Genomic DNA, 16,516 nt, shown 5'->3' on the forward strand with positions numbered 1-16,516 from the left:
GTTGGATTAATTAGGGGAGCTAGGAGTTATCATAGTAGTAATCTGTAAACCCATGTATGTGCTTAAGATCATTTTTTTTATTAATAAATGTTTAATTTAGTTTTGTAGAAAACCTCTTAGACTTGTTGGTCTTACAACTGAATTCAAGGCACACATCTCAAAATAAAATGCAAATTGCAAAACAGTTGTGACAGATGTTTCAAGTTTCCCTCTGGGATTTGAGAAGCTCAGCATTTACCATCCGCTGTGCCATAAAACTGCACCTAAAGTGCTGTAACCTACAAGGCTATGGACAGGTGAGATTAAAATGGGCAGCTAGTATTTATTTTTTCTTTTTCGGCCACGTAGACACATGGGCTGAATGGCCTCTTTCTGTACTATAACTTTTCTATGATTTCATTCTAGTACTATTATCGGATTATAGCACATAGCATTGCCATTCTTGTTTAAAAGACATTATCCTTATGGTATGATGCACATTTATTCCCATGTTTTCAAATGTACAGATCAACACAATTCATGTGAAAGTTTTATGCTGTTTGCATCATGAAAACTGCACCCTGCTCTTAAAACTCATTTTATTTCAAAATGGTGACAAACCCCACCCTTAAAAACATTATCATGGGTTCCCCTAATTGAATTTGTCTGAGTCACTGTGTTAATGTACTAGACAAGGGGTACTTGCAATTTGTTTTTGCTATAGAGGTCTATATCATCATGCGGATACTTACACTCAATTCTATGGGTAAAGGGTTTCATTTCTCATATGTTTACCAGGTTTCCCTCTGGCTCTTTCACCAACTCATGTTGGAACAAATGTCTGTCTTAAATGATCAAGCAAGCGATGTGGCCAGGGGGTCTGGGTAGTGAAATCCTTTACACGCTTTATCTTTCCAACCATGAGATCTAGGCTTCAGTACAATTTGAACTGATTTTTGTGTCAGCTGGAAATCCAACATGAACTGTCCTTGGACAACTGGGTATGAGCCCATAGCAGAAAATTTGGCACAAATCTTACATTCTTACTTAGACCATATGGATGGCTGTTGGGAAAAGATGCTGTTGAAGTGATTTTCAGCCATGGGATTAAAGTATAGGTTACTCAGAGCTCTCCTCTGCTTTTAACTGTGTTGTCTGTAAATTGGATGCAAGAACAACTTTGATGAACTGAAAAGTCATCAGTAGGTGCATGTCATTTCAATTTTTCTGAATTAAAATCCAGAATCGAAAACAGCATCCTCCTTCCTACAAGTGCACCTCACAGTACCAGTAATGTTTGAAATACTGAGATTTTTTACATTTGGAAGTACAAATACTTTTGGACTCTGATTCCTCCTTTGCATGCCTATGCCTGATTTCTCCTCATTTCCATCGCAATCTCCCAACTGTTTCATTTACATGCCTCTAAACCCTGAGTCTTCTAATGCATGCTTTCTTTTCCTCTGGCACCACACTTCTAAATCCCTCTTCCTGCTGCAGGATATCCAATTCTTCCTCCTCAGGTCAAGAAAAAAATGCACTGAGTAATGGTCCCATCGCAAACCTCCCATATAGAGCAAAATTAGTGCACCTACAGTAATGAGAGCTGTATCTTATCACAAAGCCAGGAAGCCATTTTTGCTGAAACAGCAGGGGTATAAATATAGGGGCACACGATGCATCAGTCTGGCAACTGACACAAATAAAGTGGAATGAGACTGGAGTGCTGGGACAATGCAGAAACACCTCTCTAGGGGATCACAAAGATGGATTGCCACAAGTTGCCTGAGATGAATATTACTGGATGGCACTGTAGAACGCCATAATAAATGAGCTTATACTTCAATAAAATTTGATTCCAAGATCGTAGATAATAATGGATATAATAAATTAGACATGGTTTGCTAGTTAAGCTGCAAGGTTTATGCACATGACTAAAATTGGCAGGTTTAGTCAGAATGCATGATAAATAATAGATGGATTTGACTCAGAGTAATTAATGTATTCTGTACTTATCAAAATACACACAAACGTCACATCACTACCAGCAATTCTTTTTATTGTAAACATACTAAGAGATAGTTTATTCCAATTTTCAGGTTTTTTTTGTTTTGGTTTAATTCATGGTTTTAAAGGATAAATATAATTACCATCAAAGCAGACAAATTACAGTGCAAAATTCCAACATATAACTCAGTAACAACATAATGCATCAGGGAATATACATACAGAATAAAATGGGAGAATTCCAATCTCCAGATTAAAAAAATACATATATGCTGCATATAAGCTGAGTAGTCTTTGTCAATATTATCTGTCATTATAATTACTCATTCACAATATGAAGCAACACATGTCACAGAATAGACTATGAATGTATAGTATGATCAACATAAAAATATATAACATTGCTATCCACTTCTCCCAAAATATAGTTCCAATACAATTGTGTCTAATGTTCTTCCATTTTAGAGCTAACATAAGACAATATATGCTAGTTGGACAAATAAATAATATATAACTGCAGTTCCAAAATGCATCCCTTGCATTTCTATTTTAATATATCAAGGTTCATGGAATGTTGTAGTTTTTTTTGTTAAAATGTACTTCAGCTTCTGTTGACATTCAGAAAGCAAGTGGTGGCTTCTGACACCTTATATCATTCAAGATTATAGGCAATTAAAATCACCAGTAATTGCAATGATGTTTATTACTTGACTCAACACAAAGAATACAAAAATATTTCCAAGAAAACACTCTGGTAATTAAAGCAAACACCATCATTATGGATTAATATTTCATTAGTAGCAGCATTTCCAGCATGGACAGTGTGGAGCATCTTTTTCTGTTCTTCAGGGTTAGGGTAGAATTCTCTTGTTGTGAAGGACCTGCTGTGCTATTACTCACAGGACCCGACACCTTGATTGAATGGTCATGGTGGAGTTTCAGAGTTTGACTCACTTGCCAATCCACCTCACCCCCATCCATCAAAACAGAGCAACAATAACAATTGCCTTGGAAACACCTAAACTGTACTGTTCTGCACAGTTATAGTGCCACTGTGAAGAAGATCAGTAACTAAATTTTAAATATTCCAGGAGGAAAAAGGGAATGGAAAGGATCTGAGAATTCCTTAATTCCAGATAAGTACCACACAAGATCAGTTTCCTCATATTAGTATGTAGAGACAGTGGTCCCATACTAACAGAAAAGGAGGACTCGATGCAAATGATAGCCTGCTACCATTCAGAAAGAAAGCTACAGCCTGAATAGATATTCTATCCAAAATTAGTGTTACCAGCCATCGATAAATTTTACTGATCTGTAATTGATTTATTGAAAAAAATCATAAATTTCACTTTTACATCTGAATAAAAAATAAAACATTTAAAATATTTTGGAGTACATTGTGGTTTCTAATGATAACCTTGGGTCAGTTAAGAAAAATCAAGCTTTGATACTTGACCCATCTTTTGTCCTTATATTTGTCCCATTATCATCTCCTTTTGTCTTGCATCATTATCCTTTTTATCATTTTTTATCATTTATCGTTTAATTATTCTGGCCCTCCACCCATCACAGATCTCTTCCTTTAGTTCTTCTCATGCCCCCCTTTTCACTGGCTCTATACTTGCTTAAAAGCTGTTAATTGCTAGCATTTTCCAGTACTCTAGAAAGGTCATCAGTCTGAAACGTTAATGGTGTTTCTCTTCACAGTAAAGTTAATGGCAGGCTTGAGCTTGTATTAGTTCTAAACTGCCTCATTTCCTCCATTCTTTTCATCCAGAAGTCTTGCGTTCAAAATATGCAACTTTGAACATGGAAATTAGTTGTCCATAATGGACCAGTGATTTTTAAGATCAAAATATGATCATAGGAACAAGAGTACACCAATCAATCCCTCTGAGCTTGTTCCACTATTCAAGTAAATCATGCACGTATGCAGCACGAAAGCAAAACAAAGGACTAATGGTATTGGCCCACAAAAGGACCAACTATCATGCTTAAAATGAGAAGGGCTACACTTCAAGTTTGAAGTAACCAACAACATAATTTATTTCCCCAATTGTCTTCTCAGTCTACGGATAGAGTGCACTGTGCTTACATGGCAGCTGGGGAGTCTCCTGCAAAAGCAAATCCCTTGTGTCCAGCAAATCAGCAGCAAATTGTTAAATTAGAAAGTGGCTCAGAGGTTTACTCAGTATTTTATCAATGGTTTGAAAAGAAATCCACATGCACTTGGATAGAGAACTGTGTCCATTGAAGCCAGTACAAGTCTTCATGAAACGATATGTCAGGCCCGGAATTTCCTAGAATAGCGCATTCAGCCCTGACTGTTAAAAGTTACACCTTTACGCTCCCTAATTCTCTCGTGGTGAATTTATGTCAAATTGTGCTACAGAATTGATCTGAATCTGCCGCAATGATCACAAATGTGAATTGGAAGCGGAAGTGGCGCAGCCAATTTCCGATACCTATTCAATTCAGGCTGAGTTGTGATGCCTTCAGTGATGATGTAGGCTGCTGATGCTCTCAGGAAAGAAGGGCAAAAAGTGTTTGGAATGAAAGACCAATAGCAAGCTTCTTGAAGGCAGAGTCAACAAAGGAGGAAAAATGAAATTCTCCTCGAGGAAGGAGGGGGTAATGAAGCAATACTTAAGATGGAGCCAGTAAAGACAAAAGGTGAAATTTGTTGCCTAGGTTTGCAAGAAACAAACAGAAGCTGTTGTGCATGTTTCATTCTGTGCATTAAATGAAAATTATTCTGATCAAGTTGGGAAGTTTAGGAAGACTGTATAGCAAAAGGACTTTCCTCAAAACTTTAGAGAAAATAAACCCCTCTTTCTGAAGTACGGAAAGAATTTTATTACCCCAAGATATATTAACACATATCTTTTTGAAAATAGAAATGCTCATATTGAAAGAATAGGCCTCCCCAAAGCATGGAAAGGAGCTTCAGCATTCATCTTCCACAACAGAGATGGCATTCCACTTGGAATGCACAGCTTAGAAAAGATTAGAACCAAACTTATCCAATGCAATTTATTCCAGGTTTGACTAGATGCTGATCTGCTTTTTTAAAAAAAGCACCAAAGGCACAAATTGACAAGTATTGGCGTTATGGAGGGGGATGTTCATATATATTATGGAACTGGCTCATGGCAAAATTTTTGGAGCTGCAGGGAAAGGAAATGCTTGGGAATAATCAGAAAAACAGGGAGATTTTCATTCCTGGGTCAGCCCACTGCTGCAATTTTCAATAGAGGAGATGGAATAAATCAAACAGTCAAAACAGAGCTAAATCTAATCAAAGGTGTTACAAGATACCAAGCTATTTGTAGTTTGGGAATGGCTTTACTATTAGACAGCTTAGGCAGGTGGCCCTATACGTAACAAAGTAAGAAATAAGTGCCACTTAAGGCCTGAATTTTCACAGGCACAGAAAGTGTCACCGACTTAGCCAAAATAGCGCCAGAGCCCTGATTCCCAAGGCCCATCCCTGAACCCGGCACCTACCATTTTCACTGAGGTGGGGAAACAGGGGCGGATTGTAGTTTGCACAGTTTGACTGACAGCTCCAAGTGTTTATAAAGTCTTTGATGCGGGGCTATGAATTCAAATGGATGCTTTCCTTGGGGTTTAAGTACTTGAAGGGTTTTAAATGTAGTGAATGGGTTTTTTTCAATGAGAATGTTTCTTTTTTAAAATAGTGAAGAAATCAACAGACACTTTGGGCAGGATTTTCCCCCATCAGGAGGGAGGGGAGTTGAAGTGCGGGGGCGCGCCGCCATTTTACATGGGCGGGCCAATTAAGGCCTGCCCAGCGTGACGCCCGCTATGCGCTCCCTGTGCAGGTGGAGGGGGAATCCCTAAACTCAAGAGTGCACTCTTTCGCGCATGCGCATGAAAGAGCGCACTCATCTCCCTGAGTCTAAGTGCTGCCACAGGGAGATTGTCTCTACTGTACAAATTATTAAAAATAGAAAAAAAATCCCTGACATGTCTCATCTTGTGTCACTGTCACATGAGTTGGGACATGTCCATAACTTTTTTAAAAAAAACTTTAATTTTTAAAAACCTACATGAAACCTCATCCCACCCGTGGATGAAATTTCATGTTTTTTTCTAATGCCCACCAGGGCTCCCGGCCCATTAATTACTTAAATGACTCTGTCAATGGCCTCAATTGGCCATTGACAGGTCGGCAGGCGCACAGCTGATTTTGCTGAGCCCCCGCCTACCTGAAAATTTAAATAGGGCGCAGTGACTTCGGGAGTTCTGCCCGACGTCACCATGCATCATTTTATGCGTCGGCGAGCGGGCCTCGCCCCCCCCCCAACAGGAAAATTCTGCCCTTAGAACTTTATTTTATTTCATCTCACCATGGCTCCTGAGGTTTGCCCATGGTGATTATTAGGTGAGTTGGCTTGGAGGGTGTAAGGGAAAAGGGTGGTAGGTGCGGGGAGGTCATGGGTTGGCAAGCATTGGCACTAAGTTGGCACAGGAGTGACAAAGGGCCATGGGGGTACATCAAGGGTCATCAGTTGGCCTGGACGGCATAAGAAGCCATTGGAGGGTGGGGGGCATGAGGCGGTATAGATGGTACCTAGGGAGTGTGTGGGAGGTGAGGGGTGAGAGCTAGAAGGCTGTCCTTTGGGTTTTTTTTTAAACAGCTGGGTGAAGTCTCAGATCACCAAGTTGGGCTTTTCACACAGCCCACCTCTACACCTGGCAGCCGCTGTTGCTGCCTCCGCACAGGTTCCAAGGCAGAACACGATTCCCATTTATACCTGCCCCAACGGAACGAAAATGAGAACATCCAGGGCATTTTCTTCCAAATCGGTTTGCAGAGTCGGGATATTCTCGACTCTGCACTCCTGACTAGGGGGCGAAAATCCAGCCCTGTATTGCAAAGGAGTATGTAAGATGGGAGAAGGGTAACACAGAATTGGAAGGGATGTCCTGCACACTGCACTAATATAGGGCATGGTCAATGAGACATACCTCTACAGAATCACAAAGCAGAGTATTAGATCAAGATATTTTTAGTCGCACTCTGCTTTACACTTCATTTCCATTTGTAAAAATATAGAATGAAAAGTAAACAAACATTCTTGAACATCTTACTAGATTGCTTTAACACTTAACTAAATTTAAACTAGTTTCCCCAGTTTCCTCCTTTATTTCTGTTTTTCATCCAAGGACTTGGTATAGTTATGATAATCTGAACAGGAACTGCCAAATGGGAAATCCAGCATGGTAGCCTGAAGAGATTGCCAAAGATGTCATAGACAAAAGGACAAAGGGGTGTCCTTTTGTCTATGACATCTTTGGCAATCTCTTCTTTGCCTCCACCTATCACTGGCCCTCTATCCAGCTCTACCTGTCCCACCCCTCTCAACCAGCTTATATTTCACCTCATTTCTATGATTCTCAGTTCTGAGGAAGAGTCATACGGACTCGAAATGTTAACTGTATTCCTCTCCGTAGATGCTGTCAGACCTGCTGAGTTTTTGCAGCTATTTTTGTTTTTGTTTCAGATTTCCAGCCTCTGCAGTATTTTGCTTTTATCTTATGGTAGCCTGAACGCTCAGGCCCAATTTATCCCTCGCTCTGCAAATACGCCTGTGTGCTTTCAGCACGTGTCAGTAGATAAGGATCAGGAATAAGAACACAGGCTCTTCCAAGTGCAGGGTTGCTGTAGACAAGCCTTTGTTGTCACAGTGGCATTTTATTTGACTGAATTTGTGACAATTGACCCTGCACAAGTTATGTATTTACATTAAAAAATGGCAGGGAGCTCGAACCTAAAAGTTAAAATATATAGCTAAGCTTAGCTTTGGTCTATCCCTGGGAAGAGATTGAACACTAATCTTAATCCTTCCCAATAATAGATAAGGAAACTGGACAGACATTTAAAAAACCCAGTCCTACTGCCTACATTTCCAGGATAACTCTCTAACTGAGGCACAACATTCAAACATCAGAATTTAGCAATTTATTCACTGAAGCTATCTTGCCATCAAAGGCACTGAATTGTAAAGGAATATATAAAGGAAATTAAGGTTTTAAACCTTATGTCGCAGAAACTTGGCAACCACACCTGCTGCCAATTTGCTTAGAAGATGGATTAATTCCATCACAGAGGGGACAGGGTGAAATAATGCATATAAATCATCACTGGTAGCTAATCTTAGGAGAGATCAATCATCTACTAGTTTTCTTTTGGCTTTGATTAAAACAGTGGCCCAGGGCATTGCATTTCAAGATACCCAACACCATTTCATTTTCTGGTGGGAGTAAAAACAGGTTTTACTGTAACATTGTGCAAAGTGGTCTTTAAATATCAATTACAATACTTACCATGGATTAACATGAGCAAGTTATAGTTAAGCACTACCCGAGCTGCAATAGAGCTTGGAAAGGTCATGTTGTGTAAAATTACCAGAATGAAGGCCAAACTGTTCTTAGAGGGCATGACAGGTGTTCCTGTACATTTTCATGTCAGTATTATCAAGTACTACCATTTTAACAGATCACAAATTAAGTAAATGGTGCAGCAAAAAAGCTCTGTTCCCCACCAAATACAGGCTTTGTGGTTTGCACATTTCCCACTAGTGTTCACGAAGTGGTACTGTTCATTTATAGAAAACATTTTCCATCAGAATCAGGTAGGCAAAACTTTGTCATGACAGCATCAATAAAATTACAAGCATGCAGAATCAATGGCTTCAAAGACTTGGCATTTACTAATGACCAAATAACCCATATAGAGCAGTACCTACTAAAATACATTATAGTTTGCTGACGGCATTACGGAAGTGAACTGGGTTCATGTCAGCTATCAGGGGCTGGACTTAATGTAGCCCGTCACAGTGGGAACCATGGTGAATGAGCCCACTTATTTGCGGGAGATGCCCTATGTCAGTCTCCCAGTGACAGGAAAACCTCCCCTGATTAAGTTGGAGGGCGAAAGGGGTGACACGGGATTCCTGGCTGCCAGCGGCAGGATATCAATTAGACACATTAACCAGCCAATTGACATCCATTATCACAATTTAGTGGTGGCTCAGGGATTAAATGGAGGCCACACGGTTTTCCCACAACCTCAGGAGGCTGCCCAACAAAAACAAAAATTACTGGAAAAACTCAGCAGGTCTGACAGCATCTGTGGAGAGAAAGACAGCGTTAACATTTCGAGACCAGGTGACTCTTCTTCAGAAGCCCAACAAACCTTGTTGGCTTTGCCACCGGCCCCCCAGGGTGGGGTCCCTCGTAGTCAGGCACTCTGTGCTGATCGAGGGACCCAGCATTGGGAAGGGGGTGGCTGCCGAAAGCCACCCCCCCTTGTCCTTGCCTCTGACCCCTCTTCCTCCCCAATCCAACCATCACTCACCTCATTGATCCTAGGTCTCTGGTGGCATTGCCACCAGTTCCTGCTTGCACTGGCGTTAATGAGCTGTTTTGATTGGCCCCAGCTCCCAGCGGGCAGGGCTTTTGCTGCCGGGGTCCTCAATCATAGGGAAGGCTTGATGGTGGTTCTGTCAGGCCTCTCCGATGGAAGTGACAGGTGTTCCCCACCAATTCTCTGACTAGTGGGCGAGACCCCTATTGTGCTGATAGAATCCCAGCCCAGGTGTGAAAAGTTTTAATGGCAGTTTTCACCAGGCCCAACTAGATTATGCCTCAAAATAGAAACAGAAAATGCTGGAAATACTCAGCATATCTGGTAAATCTGTGGAAAGAGAAACAGAGTTAACGTTTCAAGGCAGTGACGCCCTTCATTTTATTTCAAGTTCCCAGCATCTGCAATATCTTGCTCTTAGGTCATGACTCCTTTTGTTGTCTACATTGTATTGTTATTGACGTTTCATTCATCAGCAGAATGCAAATAATTAACACATTAGTGTGTTTGGTTCATAGGCTAAACTGAAGCTATCCTCATTACTACCTAAATCCTGCAAATCTACACTGTTTATTTTGTTGCTTATGAACTCAACATTTGGAAAGATCTACTCTGAGACTAACAACAAATCACAGCTATTCCAAACCACTTAGAGCCAATGAGGACAGATTTCCAATTCCGTTCACTACAGCAGAGTTCCAGCCAGGCTCTAACATGTGTAATATTAAAACGTGCACACCACATGGTGTTATAAGTTTGGTTACAAACTGCTAACTGGTCAGAAATTCCAGCTACAAAAAAAAATTCAAATCAGTTTTGTACAATGACTTGCATTTATACAGTGCCTTTTACATAATAACACATCCCAAGGCGCTTTACAGGAGCATTATAGATTTGACACTGAGCCACATAAGTAAATATTAAGCCAGATGACTAAATGCTCGCTAAAAAAGGCAGGTTTTAAGGGTGGTCTTAAAGGAGGAGAGAGAGGGAGAGAAACAGAATGGGAATTTCAGATCTTAGGGCCTAGGCACCATAGATGTGATGATTAAAATTAAGAATGTTCAAGAGGCCCAAATCGGCAAAGTGCAGAGATCTTTGGAGGTTGTAGGGCTGAAGAAGATTACAGAGATGGGGATCAGCAAAGCCATGGAGGGATTTGAATCAAGGATAGAATTTTAAAATAGAGACATTGCTTAACCAGCAGGCAGTGATCAGCAAGCACAGGGCAGAACAGGACAGGACTTGGTGCGAATTAAGAAATAACAGACACAGTAGTCATCTAAATTATTAGCACTGAAACCTATTTCACTCTTATTGTTTAAAAATGAAGGTCCCAAAAAAGATTATAAATCAATTAGGCCTCAGTTCAACTGCATCTGTAGGAATGGAATTCAATTTTCAATGGGAAATCAATGGCCAATGTTCGTAAGGTGAATGCATAAAATGGTAAACATGGGTCATGGTTTTTTTTTGGGGGGGCGGGGGATTGGCTTCCCATGCACAATTAATGAGGAAAACACAATGGCATATAACAATGGTACATACATAAAAAATACATAGTGTATGCCACTTATGTAGAATACAATTTGTAGAGGCAGGAAAGTTGGACAAAAACCCAAGCCAAAAGAACTAATATAATACCTACTGTTCTATTATTCTAAAGATTCAGGCGCTGATTGGAGTCTATTAGTTATTGCATTCATTGTGTCCATTACAATTTTCTATCTCAGATCTTGCTGCAGTTTTGAGCTCCTTTAGTACAGCAAGGGTGTTCAATGCTTTTAACTTGATTGGCCACATAGCTGTGTTGTATCACGGAACCTCATGGGCCCAGTAATTTGTATGCATCTTCGGCTACCAAGAGCAATAGGTCTTAGTGGCCTGATTTTGAATTTATTAGGCAACAAAGCAACAGAACCAAGTACAGACTTGCCAAAGCTCTGTGCCACAATATTCAAACCAAACAACCCAGTGAACAAATAACACCAAATTGCTGGGATTAGAGGCCTGGATTGTGAGGGTTTGTGGGCCACAATCCCATATTCAGTTACTTGAATCTTGTATTGATTTTTAGGTATTGGAAGGTCCATTCTCAGCTGGAATGAACATTTTGCCATAGATCAGTCCATAGTAAATGGGGAGCACTGTACAGCCAAATCTACTATTGCAAGTTCATGGACACCATCATGATAAATGTTCCAATAACTAATAAATCCATGGTAGTACAGACAGAATGTACTTGTAGTAAGGTTCCAATGTATTTTAGAAACAGAAAACGCTGGAAATATATAACAAGTCCATCAACAGTAAATATAGGTACTGGGGACTCTCCATTCTGATGAAAGGTCTCCAACCAAACATTAACTTTATTTCAGATGCCAACAAGCCACTTGAGAATTCACATTTTCTGCTCTTATTTCAGGTTTCAAACATTTGTAAGGCTTTTTCATCCTTCCGTTCAAGTTGCAAGATATTCAGCTTTTCTTTCATTCGGACTCTTAAAACTAAATTAAAATTAAAATAAACTACCTGAATCACTTATATAAATTTATTGCACCAGCATTATCCTGTCTGCATTTAAGAAAGAACAAATTTGATGGGTTATTTTGATAAAGAACAAATCTCTGTCTTTTATTTTTATGCAAGAACACACTTTACAGCATTGTAAAAAAAAAACCCTGGTTAATTTTGTAAGATGAGAATTAAGGGAACATATTACAACATTCAGAATACTTCTAAGACAGCGGATTATGTCAGCATTATTTTGCTCTTGTCTGTGATTTGTATATCACTCCTACCCGTACACAGGCTTTTATTTATTGCAACATACTTCAGGAAGTTGCTCCTGAGGAATAGTCAAGGTGTTGAGGTAGGGGAATTCTTCAAGCTGTTGAGTGCAGCATGGATCCTAAAATGCAACCGAGATTCCATTGAATAGTCTTTGTAGTTATTCCTGCAATAAGGGAAAAGAAAACATAAGAATGCATTTAATAAAAAACAATTTATAACAAAGCAATGAAGAATCAAACTCCTTTTTAACGTACTTAGGGTATGCAATTCTTCTCATGGCTATTCTCGGCTAGAAAAGCCAAATAATGTTTAATAAAACCATTAAGTTTGTCTGTGCCACAGTTCTTCAGCTACTAATTAAGATTAGAGGATTATGATGGTTGAATAACCCTTGAACTAGGCTGGAGGGTTTTGTACTACCAAGTAATAGCAATGCAAGATATATTCAGCTAGCCAGTTAACCATTGTGTTAAAATCCCAGCAATGCAACTGGATGAAAAAACTCTTTGGTTCTATTTACATCATTGATCAGTCTTCTTGGCATTCTAGTGCAAATACAAGTTTCAATTCATTTATGAAGGTAAATAGTGAGGAATGTTAAGCCAACTATCATAGATTTAGTCTGCCCTCGTTGTTTGAACACCGTTAAATCTCCAGATACAAATGTCATTCAATCACGGGGAGGGTAATACATTGAGATATTAAAGTTCATTTTGACTTCTGACATGGAACAGGCACGTAGCTTGCGGAATATTTACATGTTCATGCCAGTGGTAGGCCTGGTCCGTTTCAAAATATGGGCCACATTAACCATGCATTGGCCGTGAATGGGCATCCTGCTATGGTGCAATATCGAGCAGTCTGGAGGCTGAGACGATTTCATTGGGATGGAAAGATCATACATGGAGGAGAAAACTTCAATGCTTATGCTTTTTTTAAAAACAATATTTTTGTACAGGCATCTCCTGGCAAAAGTCATTCTAAACATACCTTTTCTGTTTCAACATCCAGTATAAATGGATGGAGCACGTACTGCGCACAGCTTGCCTAGTTCTTCCTTGAAAGTGCTTCGGGAGTCTACATACATCATAGAATCCTCTCTGCATGTGGTAATGAGGGTCCTACTGAATCAGGCAGATGCCTGGGGCATCCAGCTGAAGACCTCGGAAGATATGGCTACAGGAGAATCCAAGTTGGAATAGAGTGATAGGAATGACAAAGATGTTTTACACCATGTTTCCTCCTGGTGGACTAAGTTAAAATTATCCTTACTCTACTGTTATGTTGACACTATCCAAGACAATAAGATGTTCCACCATTTCATGGTTACGTACATGAGCTTTGTTGTGGAAAAGTGCTTCAGGTTCTCTAAAGTAAGTCAGCAATACACTGCGACAGAACAAAGGCATACACACAGAAACTGCCACTTACACCAAGTTAGAACAGGAGCCAAAAGCTCAGCAGCTGGGTTTGAATATATTGAGAGCATAAGGAAAAACAATCAATAAACAATCGAACCTTATTTGTTTAACCTCCACACACAAATGCAGCACAAAAATACACAATGATGAAGCAAAACAGTGCTAAAGCATTCAACTTCTTAAGAAATGTATGAGGCCAAGAGCAGCTCCAATAACTGTTTGCTCAAGATAGTCAAGCTTTGAAAAAGCTAAAATCATTATTTATTTATAAAATCTAAAGTCTATCCAAAGGAAAATTATTTTTATACATATTTATTCAGGATTTGAGCAACGATGGCAAAGCTACCTTTACTGCATCTCTTTCTATTGGTCTCTCTCGGTCACATCCATTTCTCTCTCTCTCTCTGTCAAAATGTCACTAGTTAGAACGTTTACATTTTAAATTATCAATAAAATGCAGGAAATTAGGATGAAGACAGACCTAGTAGGTTAAATTTTCCTTTATAGCTGGGTCCCTATCAGAATTATGGCAGTGAAGGGGCATCAGATTACCAGGGTAAGTGCATTAACTGACATTTCCCCCTTGCTTGCACAGCAATTTGGAGAGACCATGTCAACACTTAAAAATAGGATAGATTGGTCGTCGAAGAAAAAAGCAGTAAAAGGATATGGGAACAGTGTTGGCATGTGGGATAAGGCCTATTGCTCAAGCGGAGGTTAAACAACAGGCTGGTTGGGTCAAGCAGCCTTTTCCCGTGTTGTATTTTCAATCTAATTCTATGCAATTGACCATCCTTAGTAGCCTGAAGAAGATGAGCTTTTTTCCTGATGTTAATAGTATTGGGAAGAGAATTACAAGATATCAACCAGTAACAACAACAACTTGTAGCACATTTGCCATGGCCAAACATCCCAAGGTGCTTCACAGCAGCATTATCAAACAAATTCTGACAAAAAGCCACATAAGGAGATATTAGGGAAGATGACCAAAATCTTGATCAAAGATGTATGTTTTAAGGAATGTCTTAAAAGGAGGAAAGGGAGGGAGAAAGGCAGTAAGGTTTAGGGAGGGAATTCCAGAGGTTCAGGTATGGCCAACTGAAGGCACAACTGCCAATGGTGGAACAATTAAAATCAGGGATGCTCAAGAGATCAGAATTGGAGGAGTACAGATATCCTGAAGGGTTGTGGGCTATTTGAGACTATAGAGGCAGGGAGGGGTGAGAGCATGGAAGGATTTGAAAACAAGGACAAATGTGTTAAAATCAGGACATTACTTAATGAGAGCCAACGTAGGTCAGCAAGTTCAGGGGTGACAGGTGAACAGATGTGTGTTAGGACACAGGCAGCAGAGTTTTGGATGACCTCAAATTTAGAAATAGGAAGGTTGGAATTGAGTTTGTTGGAATAGTCCACAGACTAGGAGTAAGAAAGGGATGTAGGAGGGTTTTAGTAACGGACGAGCTAAAGCAGGGGAGGAGTTGGACAATGTTGCCGCAGTGCAAATGGCTGATCTTAATAATGGGATGGATTTGTGGTTGCAAATATGTAGTTGCGAGACGTGGTCGGAATATGTGATACAATCAGAATATGCGAATGATTCAACTTCCTCCTGAGGTCCCTGCCATAAAATCAGCTAATCTTCACCCAGTGAGATTCACTCCACATATCAAGAAACAGCTAAGTGTTGGAAGTAGCAAAGTTTATGGGCCCCTACAACATCCCACTGGTAGTGATGAAGCTTTGTGCTCCAGAACCTGCTGGTTCCAATACAACTGCAACACTGGCATTTACCTGACAAAGTGGAAAATTGCCCAGGTATGTCCTGTCCACAAAAAGTAGAACAAATTCAATCAAGTCAATTACCACCTCGTCAGTCTGCTTTCAATCATTAGCAAAGCTGAATTCCAGATGTGAGGTAACAGTGACTGACTTCAACATCAAGGCAGCATTTGACCAGTGTGGTTTCAAGGACCCTGAATAAAAGTAGTGAATGGAAATCAGGGGCAAAACTTTCTACTCACTGGAACCACACATAACACAAAGGGAAATGATTGTAGTTGTTGGAGGCCAATCATCTCAGTCCCAGAATATCACTGCAGAAGTTCTTCAGAGCTTCATTATTCGATCTGAAGTGGGGATGTTTACTGCTCAATGCAGAGATTTCAGTTCCATTTGCAACTCCTCAGATACTGAAGCAGTCTGTGCCCAAATACAATCCAACTCCCAATCTTAGTGTCCTAGGGCTGCGATGATTGGCTTTTGACAACCACTCCCATCTTTTGTGCCAGGTATGCCATCAACCACCGGAGGGTTTATACCCTATTTTCCTTAACTTCACTGGAGTTCTATGGTGCTGTGGTCGGTCAAATGCCACCCTGATTTCAAGAGGCGCTACTCTCACCTCCCCTCTTGCATTTAACTCTTGTCTATGTCTGATTCAAGTCTGTGAAGAAGTCTGAAGTTGAGCTGTCCTGACGGTACTCGAACTGAGCATCATTGGACAGGTTATTCATGATTAGGTGTCACGTGATGGCACTAATGATAAACTTCTTCCAATCACTTTATTAATGATTGGCAGGGGACTGATAATATAACTGGCTAAGCTAGATTTATCCTAAGCCTTGAAGATGGGGCACACCACAGCAATTTCCCACACTGTCTGTTAGATGCAGATGCACATGCACAGCTAGTTCTGGTGCAGATTTTCAGCATTGAACAAGTTCAAAACAGAAATCGATAGATATCTGGATACTAATGACATCAAAGGATATAGGAATAGTGGGGAAAAATACCGTAGAGGTAGATGATTAGCTATGATCTGTTTGAATGGTAGAGCAGGCTACATGGGCCAAATGGCTGACTCCTGCTCCTATGGCCGGAATTTGCTCTGAATTGCACTAAGTGCAGTGGCCGC

At 40.1% G+C, this 16,516-nt stretch overlaps 1 protein-coding gene across 5 annotated transcripts in view; it reads right to left on the reverse strand.

Moving 5' to 3' along the window:
- Positions 1-2,021: 2,021 nt before the first annotated feature.
- ttc39b (tetratricopeptide repeat domain 39B) overlaps positions 2,022-16,516 on the reverse strand; it is a 180,055-nt gene continuing 165,560 nt past the window's right edge. For all 5 annotated transcript variants that reach the window (XR_013580511.1, XM_078570305.1, XM_078570298.1 and 2 more), the window contains one exon: positions 2,022-12,341. Coding sequence is in view for 4 of the 5 variants with exons in the window: in XM_078570305.1 (XP_078426431.1) it covers positions 12,245-12,341 (97 nt within the window). In the remaining variant the exon portion in view is untranslated. The remainder of the gene's footprint in view (positions 12,342-16,516) is intronic.

Source organism: Cetorhinus maximus, chromosome 2 (genome assembly GCF_964194155.1).
Source record: "Cetorhinus maximus chromosome 2, sCetMax3.hap1.1, whole genome shotgun sequence".
Taxonomy (NCBI): Eukaryota; Metazoa; Chordata; class Chondrichthyes; order Lamniformes; family Cetorhinidae; genus Cetorhinus; species Cetorhinus maximus.